This window comes from Vigna angularis, chromosome 3 (genome assembly GCF_016808095.1).
Source record: "Vigna angularis cultivar LongXiaoDou No.4 chromosome 3, ASM1680809v1, whole genome shotgun sequence".
NCBI classification, from domain to species: domain Eukaryota; kingdom Viridiplantae; phylum Streptophyta; class Magnoliopsida; order Fabales; family Fabaceae; genus Vigna; species Vigna angularis.
In genome coordinates this window covers 39,782,266-39,799,266 of record NC_068972.1, presented here as the reverse complement: position 1 = coordinate 39,799,266, position 17,001 = coordinate 39,782,266, and the positions used below count along the sequence as shown (strand labels likewise).

The 17,001-nt window shown below is 33.9% G+C and overlaps 2 protein-coding genes across 5 annotated transcripts; one reads left to right on the top strand and one right to left on the bottom strand.

Moving 5' to 3' along the window:
• The first annotated feature begins 686 nt into the window (after positions 1-686).
• LOC108318695 (F-box protein At3g58530) lies at positions 687-7,645 on the top strand. Of its 3 annotated transcripts, none has more exons than XR_008247671.1 (12): positions 687-982; positions 1,076-1,135; positions 1,625-1,708; positions 2,535-2,665; positions 2,772-2,847; positions 5,892-5,962; positions 6,137-6,223; positions 6,303-6,375; positions 6,458-6,525; positions 6,602-6,670; positions 6,982-7,097; positions 7,351-7,372. XR_008247671.1 is itself a non-coding variant. In XM_017556456.2 (12 exons), exons 1-12 carry the CDS (start codon positions 800-802, stop codon positions 7,414-7,416), a joined length of 1,074 nt encoding a protein of 357 aa, XP_017411945.1. In that variant the 5' UTR covers positions 689-799; the 3' UTR covers positions 7,417-7,645. The 3 variants fall into 3 exon arrangements, 2 of the variants coding, with proteins under 2 accessions (XP_017411946.1, XP_017411945.1); XM_017556456.2 differs by having other exon boundaries at positions 689-982; positions 6,992-7,097; positions 7,351-7,645; XM_017556457.2 differs by lacking the exon at positions 6,602-6,670 and having other exon boundaries at positions 688-982; positions 6,992-7,097; positions 7,351-7,645.
• On the bottom strand, positions 3,701-16,604 carry LOC108318707 (carbon catabolite repressor protein 4 homolog 1). 2 transcript variants are annotated; one of them, XR_008247670.1, is made up of 13 exons: positions 16,076-16,604; positions 12,754-13,498; positions 12,113-12,199; positions 11,952-12,035; positions 11,790-11,876; positions 11,601-11,687; positions 11,043-11,096; positions 10,869-10,960; positions 10,661-10,775; positions 10,393-10,537; positions 10,151-10,307; positions 9,340-9,389; positions 3,701-4,164 (listed from the first exon to the last, which is right to left on the bottom strand). XR_008247670.1 is itself a non-coding variant. In XM_052874606.1 (12 exons), the coding sequence occupies exons 1-11, from the start codon at positions 16,231-16,233 to the stop codon at positions 10,159-10,161; spliced, it is 1,803 nt and encodes a 600-aa protein (XP_052730566.1). In that variant the 5' UTR covers positions 16,234-16,604; the 3' UTR covers positions 9,207-9,389; positions 10,151-10,158. The 2 variants fall into 2 exon arrangements, 1 of the variants encoding a protein (XP_052730566.1); XM_052874606.1 differs by lacking the exon at positions 3,701-4,164 and having other exon boundaries at positions 9,207-9,389.
• Between the last annotated feature and the right edge of the window lie 397 nt (positions 16,605-17,001).

Below are 17,001 nucleotides of genomic sequence, written 5' to 3'. Positions count from 1 at the left end.
AACTACGATATTTGAGATGTTACACAAAAATATAAAAATATAATATAGTGACTTTGTTAGTTTTGCTAAAAATCGTACCCATGAAGTAAAAGTGTTTATTGTGAATAATGAGGAGGTAAAAAAAAGATGGATGAAAAAGATCATGAGTTTATTAACGTTGGATAGAGAAAAAAAAGAAGAAAAAAAAATGTAGTTATCGAAATTGATTATGAAAATTTTACCATAATGGTTATGTGAATGAAAAATTGTATGGTAAAGAATTAATGGATAAAGATGATAAATATAAATATTTAAGGTTTAAGAAAGAAATTATATAAAGATTTTGGAATGAATTTTGAATTTCCTACAAAATTCATAAAACCTATGATAGAATATGTATTTTTAAATAGTAAAGTGGGTAGAAGCTCGATCAAAACATACAAACTCAAACATTCATTTGATTAGATGTTTTGTAATAAAAAAATGTCCGTCAAAATTAATTCATTTGTTAGGTTTTAGTTTCAGTTTCTCTCTTCCATTTATAATAATCTTAATGATTCAACAACAAAATTAAAATTTAACTCATTTTAATAGAAAAAAATTTATTGGACATGGCTCGAATTTACTTAAGAGAGGTATAAAATTATAAAAATTAAATTTAAAATTTTATTTGTGGTATGTATAGTTATGAAGGATTAAAGTAAACGCTTTAAGTTCTATCACAGTTTCTGCATTTATCAGAAAACATAGTTTACTTGTGCATTAGGAACGAAACGTTTCGAATTTGAAAAACCAGAAGCAGGAACTTGAGTTTACGCGAATGGAGGAATACGGCGCAGCAGAGGCAGAATCGAAGGAGAATATTTGGTGCAGAGAAACAGTGCCAAAGGTTTTCAAAATTGTCTGCTGCACATTACCTCTTTCTAACACAGACCTCGTTTTGCTCCTTCTTGTATCGCCTTCGGTTCATCGAACCCTTCTCTCTTGCCAACCCCTTTGGGAGGTATCTACTTCTAAGCAATTGTCTTTTGTTTTTTACTAAATTACATTTTCATTTCTTGGTATCAATCTTTTTTTTATTTTCTGTTGTAATTAGTTTCTCAATTTGCGCGAGTTAAAGAATGCGGGGAATCGCCTTATAGCTGCTCTTTCTTTGGTCAGTATTTTTTCTTTTCTTTTTTGATTTATTTAACTTGTGTTTGGTTTTGGTTGAAGAATATGGTGAAGTATGTTAACTATGTAATAATAAAAAAATGATCTTTTTTGACTCCGAAATACCTACTTCATAACTTGTTTTAAGGGTAATCTGGTCATCAAAAAAATTAAACTTTTGTAATTGTAAAGTAATAGAGAGGAGGAAGGCCGAAATAATGGATGTCAAGTGAGTGCAAGAGTTTGTTAAGGTGTCAAGATCAATAATACAAGGCTTTATTACCATTATGTATAGTGTGTCTTGATTGTGAGAGTCAATAATAAACATTTTCTATTGAACTTGTTGATCCTTGATCCATATGTATGAAAAAACGTATGTTAGGTGATGAATTTTAAAAATAATGGCTTCCTTGTTTTTAAAATTTGTTATTTTATGGCTTTTTGTTTAACATTTTGCGGTTATTTGGGGGTGTAATTTGATGCATTCTTGTAGCCTAGATACAGCCATGTGAAGCAGATTAACCTTGAGTTTGCGAGAGATGTTGAAGACACGCATCTCATTCTTATTAAGGATAAGGTAACACGTGTATTTATTTTTTACTATTTTATACTTTTTTGTATATTTATCTTTGAATGTTAAGGATGGAAGTAGCCTGCTGGTTTAACCGAAATATCGTCATAGAAATTTGTTACTCTGTTGTGTACAGCAAGATTGATTAGTGTGATGCCTCAACTAAGAGAGAAAGAGAGAAAAGTGTGGGAATGTTTGGTGATTTGATATGATAGAGATCGAAAAGTGTCTACAGTGCGAAGTGTCCACCAATCAATTTGCAAAATCTTGTATTCTTATATTTTCTAACTTCACTATACTGAATTTTGCTTCAAACAGTTGCTAATATATTTGAAAGTGGAAAATTTTTCTAACCTCATCGAGCTTGGTAAAATTAGAGAGCATGAAAGATGAAACTAACATGGTATAGTCCAGTTTTAGTATTTCTTTCTCTTTTTAAAATTTTGGTTATTATATCATGTTGATATATCACATGTCCCAAATATAACTTGTGTCATTGTGAATTTATTGGATAATAAATAGAAAGACGATAGCATAAATTTACAGCTATATTCTGGTCATGGGAATGCAGATCATGGATTGAAGAAATAAGAATTTATTGTATCTAAGAGAAAAAAAAAACATTAAGATATGGGTACCATCGAACTGAAACCACTGTCCTGGATTGTGAATTGGCTACCAATAACTGATTGCATATTGATGGGCTAAATCTACCTGGTTGCAGTTAAAATGTAAAAGTCTTATCTGATTATCCTCTCATAATAACATCTACTTTATGTTATGGAATATATGTTGTCTGCGTTTCTAACCAAATATTTTGAAGCATTTCTAGTGTTTTAGTTCTCTTCAAAGCTTGGAGTCTTTAAATTTGAATGCCTGCCAAAAAATATCAGATACAGGAATTGAAGCAATAACCAGTTGTTGCCCCCAGCTCAAAAGCTTTTCGATCTACTGGAATATCAGGTGCTTTAAACTTTTCTTAATGTTTGATGTTTATGTTTGCAGCTGGTAATCTTTATTTGCATTCAAAAGTCAATCCTTATCATTAGTACTGAAATACGAATTGCAGGGTATCAGACCTAGGACTACAATATATAGTGAAGAACTGCAAACATATAGTTGACTTGAACATAAGTGGATGTAAGGTATGCCTCGGTTTTGTAATTAATTTATTCAGTGTTATTGATTTAGTATTGCATGTATGTACATTTACTATGCATTCCTTCATTTTATATTCTTGTTGCTAGTTTATATTAAATTTTCTTTGGTCTTTAGTTGTGTAACGTATTTCTAAGGCAGAAATTTTATCATTTTTACTCATTTATATAATTAGTTGAAGTTTATCCAATTGTTATTTGATACACTTATTAGATATTTATATAGTTATAATGTCTTTCTTGATATTTAATATTGGAGAAAAGAAAATGTATTTTCTTTTGATATTGAATACTTGATAATATCACGTTTTATTTACTATGATTTTTATTTTTTGTAAAGTAATTATTTAATTAATATTTGAAACATTAAAGGGCTAGGTATGGGTTTATCTATTCTCGGTAAGGGATGAAATGTAGAGATGTCAAAATATGTTCCGAGCCGTGAGCTAACTTAGCTCACCACGGCTGGAAAAAAGTTAGTTTTTTAAACGAGGATTAAACTTAATCCAACTCACTTAACCGTGTTAAATGTATTCGAGCTGAGTTGAAGGTGGGTTGACGCATAACCCACTAATAAAAACCCTTTATTAGTTTTTATACCATTTTTTCATAAGTTTTTTATTATAATTATTTGTTACTTCTAATCGTGTAAGTTAACAATTTGATTTTTTTAAATACTACAATATTATCCAATAATTTTTGAATAGTTTGGATGTTTAATTTATTTGTTTGCCAAGTTATGCAGGTTGACACTTTAATTTCCACCCACTATTTTTATAATAAGTTTGGTGAAATAGGTGAACACTTTGATTGTATTGCTATAAAGAAATGAGTTGGGTCAATCCGCCTTGATTGTATTGCACTAAATATATAAAATAAATTGAAAGAACAAAATATTCTTAAGTGAGACAACTCACTAATCCACGAACTTGTGGTGGGTCAAGCTGATTACAAAATTTCTGACTCATCAAAAAGTAAGCTGGGTTGGGCTGACAAATTTCTACCATATAAGTTTACAAGTAAGAGACACCATTGCTCGATCTTTAGCTTCAACATCGGGCCACTGCATTTTGCTTTTTACTTTTCTATGAGATAATATTTCCTCCGAGGAAGACACAATATCTTATAGTAGAGCATTTGTCACTGGAGGAGCTTGCCCAATTAGCATAATAGTACCCTGAATATTTTCTTTATCTTCGTATAGCAAACCTTGTCCTGGAGCCTTTATGAGGTACCTTAAAATACTAATGATGGTATTCCAATGATCAATACATGGTGCCTGCATAAGCTGACTAATTACTCCACCTGCAAAAGATAGATCATGCCTCTTAATAGTAAGATAAATTAGCTTTCCAACCAGCTGCCTATATCTTCCTGGATTAGGAAATGTTCACCTTCTTCCATTATTAGTTTATGATTTTGGTCCATAGGACTATCTACTAGATTACAATCAAGCATACTTGTCTCTTGTAGTATGTCAATAGTGTACCTCTTTTGATTGAACTACCTCAATATAATATTTGTCAACTTTCTTCTTGATTTCCTCCAAAAAATTCGACTTCCAAGAACATTTTTAGTTCTTCTATTGCAGATAGGGCATTAGTCATGAAAGAGACCATATCACGGTCAGTCATTTTGAGAGATGCAAGCTTGCTTGCATAATATAGAGGCATTGGATATCATTGATATAAATGTTTTAAGCTTTCTTCCAAAAGGAGTGGCATGTTGTGAAAGCTCTAAGGGACATTAGAAGTCTTGGTTCTACATACTGCCACAATAGAGCACAAAGTTGGAAATCAACTTGTTTCCACGGTTCAGCTTTTCCGGGAGGCACATGGCTTCCATCTTGCTCAAGGTGGTCATGATGACATTGGCCAAGAAACCACATTTCAACAGTTGCAGACCAAGAGAGGTATTTTTGCATTTAATTTTTCAGAGGAAATGGAAGGACTTCCAGGGAATGAGACAACAGTAGCAAAACAGCCACTCAGGAACAAAACAAGGTTTTAACTAGGAAACCCTAGATAGCCCGTTAAACCTTGCTTGTAAAAGGCAACCAAGGACAAAAACAATAGAGGAAGGGCCGACAAACACAACCAAAGCAACATTGTTGCTCGGGTGAGAGGAAGGTGGTGCGTGAGCTTCACACGTAGAGTGTCAATGAGGATAGACATGGTGCGTGTGGCATATGGGACTAATGTAGGCTTCCGGGCTGGTGGTGTTGGTCGTCTCTCGGAGTGGCAATCCAAATCTGGTGGTTGCCGATGGTAGATGGGGATGAATGGACAGTGAATAGTGGTTGACAACGTTGGACAATGTCAAGCAGTACAGGACAATTGCAGACAGTGGTGAACAACAATGGAGTTGGATAGCCGCAGACAGCGCAAACTAGTGTCGACGAACTAGACGAGACAAAAACTAGAGCATGATCGACCCACTTTAATACCAACTTGAGATTCAAACAAAGAGAAGATATATGTTTAGAGGGATTTTTAAAAGACCCGTCTCTCAATCTTCTATTTATAATGAAAAACATATACAAGAATCCATGGAAGAGTAAGGGCCTCTCCTGCCCTAGACACCTAGGTGTAGAACTATAGGTACAACTGATAGAAGTTCCCAACATTCTAACCCCTATACCTAGACTTAATGATAATACATAGATGTAATTATTCTAACACAACAAATCCTTGTTCTCTTTGCTTTATCTCGATAAGAAATGGTATTTTGTGCCTTAATGCAACTTCATATTTATAGTTTATGATAAATTGAAAATTATCTATTGAGAATTGGCACTTATATCCTCTGATGTCTGAACAAAGTACTATACCTAGACTTAATGATAATACATAAATGTAATTATTCTAACACAACAAATCCTTGTTCTCTTAGCTTTATCTCGATAAGAAATGGTATTTTGTGCCTTAATGCAACTTCATATTTATAGTTTATGATAAATTGAAAATTATCTATTGAGAGTTGGCACTTGTATCCTCTGATGTCTGAACAAAGTACTTTTATGATAATTGCAGAATATTTCAGACCAAGGTGTACAACTTATTGCTGACAATTATCCAGAACTAGAGTCACTAAATTTGACAAGGTATCGCCAGTAAATTATAACAGATTTTGTAACATCTTGCATGCTATGAGATTGTAAATATTATTTCCCAGATCATGGATCAGTAAAGTGATGGTTTGGGGTGGGAGGATTATGATGAACACTGGGGTCAATTATACCTATCTTCTGATGCTTGTCTCATAATTTGATATTTAGGTGCGTCAAATTAACAGATGAAAGTTTGATGAGTTTGTTGCCAAAATGTCTTTCTCTTCAGCGTTTGAATCTCTATGCACTGTCAAGGTTGGCCTTGAAACTTGACGCTAAATTCAAGTTGTACTGCCCTGGAATTTCATTAATTCATATCATTACTATTATTCAGTTTCACAGATGCAGCTTACAGGAACTTAGGTCTTCTATCACGTCTGAAGTTTTTGGATCTCTGTGGTGCCCAGGTAAAAAGTATTGGGTTTCTGCTATTATCTCTGGGCAACCCTATCTAATGCAGACAACTAATGGATACAATTTTGCTTGCAGAATCTTTCAGATGAAGGACTCTCCTGTATTTCTAAGTGCAAGAACCTTGAATCCCTCAATCTGACATGGTAAATGAATCTTCAATCTAAACATCTATCTGTCATATTAAAGTAAAGTGCTTGTATTCATAATTTTGCATGATAGGTGCACACGTGTGACTGATGAAGGGGTCATATCCATTGCAAAGGGTTGCACCTATCTTCAGTTTCTAAGGTATATTAATTTGAGAAATTTGTAGCACTTGAATTTACAGTACTGGGAGGTGCAGTCTTGACTTCTGAAATTTTTTTGTTCTTGTCATACTATGAACCTAAATTCTTCTCATGATATATGGTTGGATAAGGGGTTTGAATGTTCATTTTTTTGTTCCAGTGAGGACTATGACATTCACTTTTGCAACACTTGTACATGACATTTTTTTAATTAATCTTAACTAAAATTTCTATTATATAGTGCATATTTACTTCTTTCATACTATGCTTTGTGTTATCCAAAAATCATTTCTCTTACTGATTTGTTGAAAGGCATATGTAGCTTGTTTGGAATAGTTGGTGTGACTGACAAAAGTCTGGAGGAACTCTCAAAGTCCTGTTCCAACAAAATTACGACCCTTGACGTGTATGGATGTATTGGCATCAAGGCAAATTCCTACCTGAACATAGCACTATTTCTGTATAAAAGGAATGCTAGCAACATACTCTTTAACACACTATTTCTGATTGGTTATAATTCTTGAAGAAATGAAGAGTCAGACTTATAAAAAATTGCGATTTTCAATAAATTTTAACCAATGATAGCTTGTTCAAAAGAGTATATTGGTAGCATTCCTCTAGTGAAAAATTCCAATTATTTGCTGGACTGGTTTTTCTAACAGTTCCTTTATTCCCTTGCAGAACCGAAGCCGTGAATACTTGCTACAATTGTTTCCCTATTTGAAATGCTTTAAAGTGCATAGCTAATGAGGTGGTAGAGAAAAGAAGAAATTTGGTACTAAAAACAGTCCTTTTGACAATTAGGACATATTAACCTTGAAATTTGCAAATTTAAACACAAATTTTTTGCTATTTCTTTCTTCATGTGGTGCCTTTTTTAGGTTATCAATTTACGGTAGTAAATGTGTATTTTGGGGTGTTAAAAAACCGTGTGCAAGTAATTTTTGTTAATTTGAATGATTATGCCTTATTCTACAACTACAATTTCGACACAAGAAGCCCGAGTATAAGCGAACAACAAAACTGAGTTCTCGATAAGAAAATGACAAGCTTAAGTGGAAAGTGTTTTCCTATTTATAAATCAACCTACGAGTGTTAACCGTTTTTTATAAGTCTTATATGTAACTTCTACTAAAATTGAAAAGTGAAAGTTGAGGTTAATTTATGAAAGAAGTTTGATTTATTTATTTTATAAGTTTTTATTATGAAATCAAGATAAATCTTTGACATTGTGAAAATATAGTGGAATGATGGAGTCCTTCCTAATCCTTCTTTAGATTGTGTAATGATAACTAATTATTTTTCACTTATTTGATTTTCTAGTTTAATTACTTTTATTTTTCTTATGAACACTTCTTTTTGGAAAATCGTTGATCAAAGATGAAACAACCAATTACATAAGTCATCGCATGTTGCAAGTTATCTTAGTCTCATTTTACACTATAATCTGAAATATAAAATTGATTATGAAGTAAAGCGTGGAGCTAGTGATTTTGTTTAGATAAATTGTAGAGAGACCATCGATAAGATCGCTAAAATTGATGATTTGATTGCTTTTGATTAATATTTTCACGCGAAAATTTGGACCTTTTGGTAGTATAATAACTCAACATGCACATAAAATAAAACTACAATACAATGGTAGGAATTATATGGTAATGAACATCCATAATTACAAAGGCTTTTAACAATGTTGTGTTTAATTTTACAATCAATTACCCATACCACCTAGTAAGCTAGTATGATGTATTAATTTTTTTTTTATAATTATTTAGGTCCATTAAAATTCCATGAATGATGAGGTGGTTAGGATGGATAATTATACTTAAAAAAAACTACAATCATTTTACAGTTTTATTTTCTTCTCTTAAAAAAAAAATTCTGAACAGTCTTATTTTTCTTATTTAAACAGATATATCTTTCATTAAGCATTTTGCGAACACCTCAACTCTGTTGTTTCTTTAATTGAAAAAGATCTGTTCGAAATAACTTTATTGATCAAAGGTGTCAAAAGGTGTAATGAAAATAAATAATTCTCCAACAAAACATTCTGCAAAAACACAACATTCATTTTGTCGTACTGTGATGAAAAATAGAATGTTAATGTTTTTTTAAGCAACACAAGAAGAATACTGATCAAGCCCTTTCTTACAATCACTAGTTGTAAGCATCTCTTCCTATTTTGCCAATATATAATCATTGCAACAGTTCAGATCTCATCCCATTTTAAATTCTATTCTACATCATTATCAATTACGCCATACCAAATTTGTCAAGTTTCTGATGGACAGAGCTAAACGAAAACAATTATCAAGTTTCGAAGATTAACAGGACAGATACGTGAGAATTTGGAGCTCCAGGCATAGGGCTCCGAGGCGGTAACTAGGTTGGAAGGGGTCACTAGTTCTTTACTATTGCTAGTAATAAGATGTATGGAGTATGGAGCCCCAATGGGCATCTATGAGAAAATTCCCTTTTAAAGGGAAAAGAAAAACTAGGAGATTTGGGGAGAGGGCGTCAAGAAAGAGACAAGTCAATAAGGCAGAAAATCATAATTTTTTCTATGAGATAAAGGTGACATGATGATACACAGCAGATCATTGCTATAATCCCCACATGGAGATACCTGAAAAAGACAGGCATGATCTACCATTTTTACAAAAAACTTACCAACCAAATGCTTCTTTGAGCCTTTTTCTTTATGTATGTCTGAAACTGACCTACAAGGAATGGAAGTGATCATCAAAAAAAAAAAATTAAACAATCCTTGAAAAGCATGCAAACAATACACCCAAACTCTAACCAATGTCATACTGGAGCAGGATGTGAAATAGACAGGAAAAGACAACAAATTTGTTCAATCAGTACTTAACATTCTTTTACTCTTAAACCATGTTTAAAACCATCTTATGCCCCCGAGCATACTAGTGTGAATAATCTCAGAACACAGAGTAGCTCCTAATATCATGACAATGTCTGTCTTCATGACAGTTAACATTTCTTTGCAGGGCTGCCGCAGAATAATACGCATGTTGCTCATGCGAGCATCTTTAACAAGTTGACAAGGGAACATACAAATTCAAAGGCTGCCTATACAAGAAATTCCTCAATGTCAATGTTAAAACAGCATTCTAAGGAGTCAGATACACGGTGGCATTACATGGGTGCTACACGGTTTGTTTGCAATTTTAGGACACTGACAGCAAATGTCCTCTCTCTGATAATTCAAAATTGTAAATTACTACCTAGTTCCACCACCTCTCATTATTTTCATCCATTACATCCTTCTTCCCAACCCTCACTCTAAATGACACAACCCTATCACCATTTTTTCTGCTAATAAACAGGAGACTTGACAGCCTTTACACTTTAAAGGAACCAAGCACCCAAAGAAAGTTCATGACATTAATCTTCTTCAATAATAACTAATCAAGTATGCTACATGCTTGTGGAAGGGGTGGAGGCAGAGGATGGCAACTACCTTAAACGTCAACGCCTAGATTTATTCTTGCAGCAGCGGAACTCAGCTAAGAGAGCTATGTGATCTGAGGACCATTCAGGTGAAGGAAGTGCAGTGTCCTTCCTCAAACTCTCCTCGTCCAGTAACTCCAATAATGACTCCACAACTAAAGAATCCGCTGAAACCACAAGTCATATCGCTTCATAAAAAGGTGACTAATATATAGACTTTAAATTTAGCAAAATGATATACAACATGCCCACCTGTGTAAAATATATAATCTAGAGTGCCGATAAAATCTCTAGTGACATTTGTGAATAAAGGTTCATTTGTTCCACTGTCCAGTCTCCTTTTATGCTGATCATATCCAAGGCTAACTGTTCTCGCAAAAGATGAGTATGCACTGACCTAAATTTATGACACGAACAGCATATTCAATGGAACAAATGATACAAAAAACAGAACTAAAATAAGTAAACGAGCAAATTTTGAATATCCCATTCCATAATGGGATGCAGTCCAACAAATTACCAGTGGTAACTGATGAACCAACTTGCTGTGAGGACGTAAAATGTTAAGTGGGTCAACTGCTAAATCGGGATGTGAAGGGTCTACTTTCCCCATTGCAAGAAGTGCATGAGGAGCACTGCAACAAAGTTCAGATTAACCATTATAAATACAATATCCTTCCAAAATAAAAAAACAAAAGAAAAAGTATAAAGGAAAGTATTCATCAAACCTTCCCGGAACTGAATTAAAATCTCCACAAACCAACATTGGAATGTCTGCGCTTGCAGCTATTTTTTCCAACCCTTTTAAGAGAGTGTGAACCTAAAATAGGAGAGAAAACAATTAGATAGAGTAATGTCCAAAACAATCTTCTTGATAAGAACAGACTAGAAAATAATTATACCTGCCAGATTTTCACATCCTTTAAATCTTGGGGGACATTTACATGTGTGTTTGCCTAAAGTTCACAAGAAATATGTATTAGGAGTTACAAGTAGAATCCCTATAAAAGTAGTTCAACATAGATCTAAAAGGGGGTAGGTACATGGGAGAGATAGCATATCTATCATAGAGGAAGATCAAAATTATGGTTTCAAGAAAATTACCCATTAACTTCATCTATTTTATTTTTATAACTACCAGAATAAGATATTTTTCTTTTGCTCAATGGAAAAAAAATAAAATAAAACAGAAGAGGAGATGAAAGTAAAAGAGTGGGTCCCCCCAATGCATCACCAAATGACATGCGTAAAAAATGGTAGTTGGGTAGTATTTATATAGTAATGATGGAAAAAGGGCATGAGGGAACTTCCAGGACCCGTACTATACAAAATGGTCACCAGATGAAAAATTCCTGAATGCAGTAACAACCAGGAAACTGGGGAACAATAAACAAATGCAATAAGCAATGAAAGAAAATGTCAAATAAAAAATACACATCATTGTACACGAAAGAGCTTACCACACAAAGAAGCTGCCTTTTCCCAGGATTATCAAAAGGTTGATTGTTAACTTTTGCTTCTAGAACAACAATTAGTGCAACATTATCCTAATACAAAAAAAACTTGGTAAGTAACAATTATACGAGACAATAATTTTTTTTCCTTCTGAACATAAAAAGTGAAATGTAATCTTTCACAAAATAAGCCACCTTAACCAGTCTGTTCAAGGCACTTTTTTTCTGAGTGGTTGGAATTGTAGCCTCTGTCAAAGACTGTGCAGCCTTGTTAAATTCAACCTGCAGGCAAGCACACATCATTCTAATGTGTATAGAAACATAACTGAACAGCCATGTGCAAAATCAATGTCCAACCTCATATTTCTTCACATGTGAAAATCTGTCTCTGCGGAAAAATGTTGCACAACCATCAATTGTATTTGTGTTGCTACTGTACACCTGTAGCCCACAGAAAGTGTTTAGCATATAAAATATTTTGAAGTTTATGATCACAAGGACCAGAATATTGCAACAACCTCATTGGTTTTTCTCTTGTAAAGACCATAATAGCCATGTTTGTCCAGTTCAGGAGAAAAAAATTCATCATAATGATCGCTTTGAACCTGGAGGGGAAAAAGGTTGTCCATTAGCTAATACAGAAGCTATTGAAATCAAAAATTTCGAAGCTGGCTATGAGGATATTAAGATCAGAAGAGAATAAAGAACTAGAACTTAAATTTTCAGAATAACAGACCCCTCCCTCCAAAAATAAGGAGAAAAACCGCAAACATACACATGCATGGAAATTATGGTAATGTTTACTGTTACTTAATAATTCACAATAAAAGAATCAACTAAAGAGATTATGCCAACAAAGCGAAATAATTAATTTAAATACCAAATAAATAACCAACCCTTTTCCCATTAAGTAGGTCATCAATATGGATTACATGATGTCACAATGTTCTATGGTTATAGACAACAAACAACAGACCCCTAAATCCTTTTTAATAATTTTCTTCCATAGTTTTTCAAGAAGTGTGTATGTAGTAACTGCAACTCTAACTTCCCTGCCAGTTAATTCAACACCATTCTCGTCAAAATAAATAGTTAAGGTGCCAAGTAAATAAAACAAGTTTATTCAACCAAAATCAGAAGCAAGAACATGCTCATGTACCTCCTGAAGACAAATAATGTCTGCACGGTAACCAACAATTTCTCGTAACAAATTTTGCCGGCGATATGGCCAAGAAAGTGCCCAAGAAGGGCAGTAATTGTATAGGTCACTTGAGGCATATGCTTCAGACAATATATTGTAGGATAAAACAGTAAAAGTTCCTGAAGTTGTCATTCTCGCATCAACATCTAAATGCCCCACTCCATCAACACGTATCTGCCGGCGTGGAATAGGTGAAGGAGCAGGAATGACACGTGAAGTTAGTATAGTGTTAACAGGCCCCAAAGGCAGTTTCGTCTCGGCATCAACTACAACACACTCAAACTTAAGGACATGACCAACATCATCAGCGGTAGGGGTATAAGTCTTAGATCGTCCAACTTCAAACCAAGTTTCACCACTTCTTTGTGTAATAGCAGCTGGATACAAATTTGTTGCAGACCCATTTGTCAAGCTAGCACTTGAAGCAGAAGCAGATAAGCTGGAATTGATTGTCCCAGACCCAGTACTATTAAAGCGCCCAAATACCTCTTCCTCCTCATTTCCATTTTCATTAAGAGCACTTGCAGCACGATCATGTAAGACACGATGATGCTGCCATGCATCTGAAAAACACTTTGTGGTGCAATGGTAACTCTTAGAAAGAGGTATTTTGGCTTTAACACAACCTAGGCATTGCAGTGTGGCTTGCTCTGATGGATGTATGCTACAGACAGCAACTTTTTTATCACTCTGTACACGATACCTGCCAAATGTAAGGGCCAAAGGACAGAATCAGACAATGTAAAATATCAAACGTTAAAATCAGACTAATAGAAAGTGTATAAAGGTAACATACTTGGGATGAAATATATATTAAATAAAGTGAATAAGCAAACAAATATGTGAATGATTCATGAGTGATAAATTAAGAATCCAGGACATACCAATTAACCCAAAACCAAAATATGAAAAAAAAAAAGAGGGAGTATCAAGATAAAGAATTTGAACCTTAGTACATACACATACTACTACAAGTACAACCTTTCACCCACAAACAACTTTTAAATTAAACTTACAGGCAAAACCCAGACTGCATGAGACAGTTACAAGTAATACGATCATCAGCACAGAAAAACCAGAAGTTATATCTTTCTCCACTTGACCATTTGAATGCAGACAAATTAACTACGAACCTATAAAGCCCAAGAACTATCTACATAACATTTAAAAACTAAGCAAGTAACAGTGTCATTTTTTATAAGTATGTCATGTATGTAGATAGGCAGTAACACAGTTTCCTCAACAAATATAGACATTAACCATAGTTTATATATAATTGAACACATCACTTACAAAGACGAGCAGATACAATGTATATGTTAAACTACCCTACAATATATCTAGAATCATTAATTAAATACAAAGCATATTCCCTATAAAATTTTCCATGCTCATGGTAACAAGACTGGGTATTACATATGCAAGTTGGACACAAGAATGCTTCCAGCTTTGCTTCTTTGGAGGATGTTGGTGTGTGACACTGTGTCTGCCTCTATATACAGGCACACAGGATAACCCCAATATTTTGGATTCCTATTGTGATGCTGCAAGTACTCATTGACATTTTGGAGACCAAGGAAATAGGAATCCAGGATGTCTCCACATCCTTTTTTACTTAACAAATAGTTTTTAGTTACTTTGAGTTGCTGCACCTAACATAAAATTGGATAGCAGAATATCTCACATACCTATAAGAGGTTGATGAACTACCAAATTTCTCATTCACAACAAAAAATAGAAGTACAATAACATATTTCAGTAAAACTATAGAAACAACAAATATTTTAGTGTGATATCTTTCACTGTTAACTATATTTAAACTCAATTCCACGTCTAGGAAAAACTATAAGAGGATGAATTATCCCATAACCCAAAATTCAAAGCTTAGAGAGAAATTTTGATGAATAGTTAACAAAACATAACTTTATGAAGGCTAATTTTAATAAAGAGAAAACTCTACCCATGATCTCATAGCCAGTCCTAAGCTGGGGAGGAGGAGGATTGTGTTAGGCTCCCAGGAATAAGCATAAAACTTGTCAAAACCACAACACAGATCAATCATGGTTATTTAATGAGATTTCAAGATTTAAACATGATAGATGAATAGGGAATGAGAACTTTGACTCCAATATATAAGAAAAATGGGAAACATTCAGAATTGTGTTAAATTACATAGGGATTAAACATATGACCTACGCTATGAACTTATGGTAACAGTGGCTGTCCATAGATCAAGAGATGAGACTGAAATTGCAAAGAATTAACTTAGATTTGTGCTGGAAAGGTCTACAAGAGAAGCTATTTATTTTCTATGGAAACTGAGAAAGTGCACAGGTGCAGTTCCGCATACAATTGCATCCCAATGCCTGAGAATGCATTAACCAACAATCATAGCGCCTAGTATATCATTCAACTAATTTGCATCAATGCAGCACAAGGCTTTCATCCTATTCTCAAAATCTTTTAGTCTTACATAATACAAACTAAAAGAATTCTAATAACACCCAAAGCTTTTTAAAACAGCTGCAATCAGGATTTCAGCTGTTCTTGGCATCATGATTTTGGGACACAACCCAAATTTATGACACATTCTATTACACACAACACATGAAAATAGACCCATCACAGGAAAGTCCTAGTGCCTATTATATCATTCAATCTATAAGTGGCATCTTCCATCCTACCCTCAAAAGCTCTTAACCTAAGAGTTACTTACAGAACTCCCATCATTATAACAAAAAGAAAAGAAGATAGCAGTAACACCCAAGCTTTCAAAAACAATACCACCATCCGGGCCATCAAGGTTTTTGGTTGTGATCACGTATCAAGGTTTTTGAGCTCCCAGCCCATATTAAACTTTTATCAATAATTGTACACAATGACAAAATTTGGAATCTTGACCATATCCCCAGTTTCCCACAATGCCAAAACAATCGAACTAGTTCCCAAGTGCAATTTAAAAACCACCACAACATTTATCACTTTTTAAAATCTTTGTAAAACCACATACTCTTACTTTAACTCATAATATTACAAAATCCAAAGGATAAGAAAAGTAAAACAACCACTCAGCACACTTCTTTTCAACTCGGACACAACCGAAAAACAGGTTTTGTTATAACACCCTGGCAAACTAATCATGTCAACCAAAAACTAAGAGGTTAATTTTGTCAAATCCTAATAATCCCCTTTTGTTTGACCGAAAGTCAATCCCGACTATTTCATAAACAGGGAAGAAAACAGAAAGGGAATAAAAGAGTGCACGGAGGAAGGAACAGACCATTTGTAGCGAAGGAAATGACCATCTAAAGGGGCGATTTCGGAAACATCGTCGGTAGAGATGGTCTTATCAGGACGGCGAAGGAGGACGTAGGGTGTGAGTTCGCAACCTACAATAGGAATTTCCGAGGGCAGGTGCACGCGCACCACGCTCAGCATGCTTTACTTTTCTTCTTCTTCGTTCTCTTCTTCTTGACAACAGCGAAAACAATCTTGAAAACGGGATAACCCTATGATGGATAATCGAAAGTCGCGGCGGATACCTGGCGGATCCGCCATTACTTGACCCAAATACCCGCCAGCCTTGCAAATGGATCTGAGGATTCGAATAGAAGGTTCTAGAAAGGAAGAGGAAACGGTGAGATCGATTGCTAGGGTTTTACTGCAGAAGAAGAAGAGAGAGTGCAAGTAATTGTGTTTTCTCTTCCAGGGTTTGTTTTTTCTTTTCCTTTTCTCCAAATTTTCTTAGGGAGATTTTGTTAAGGGAGAAGGCATACGATACGACGACGCTGTGATGTTTTAGGATGTTTTGGAAGATTAGATTAGGAAGATATTTTTTAGGGCAAATTATTGGATTGGATTTTCTGGTGGTATGGTGCACTGTGGAATATTCCAAAATGGCTGAAATTGCATGAAGCCTCTTGTCTACATGTGATTATAGTAACAATTTATAATAAACAAATATAAATAAATGTTGTAATAATATTCAAATTATTAACAAACATAAATAAGTTTGTGTGTAATTGTATTGATATTTTTATTACATTAAAAATTATATTTTTATTACTTTTCATAAATAATTAATTAAAAAACAATATAATTTATAGTATATTAACATAAAGACATGTGTTATCGTGTATATATGTACACATTTTTTAATATTTATAATATTATATTAGTAGGTAATAATATTATAATGTTATTAAA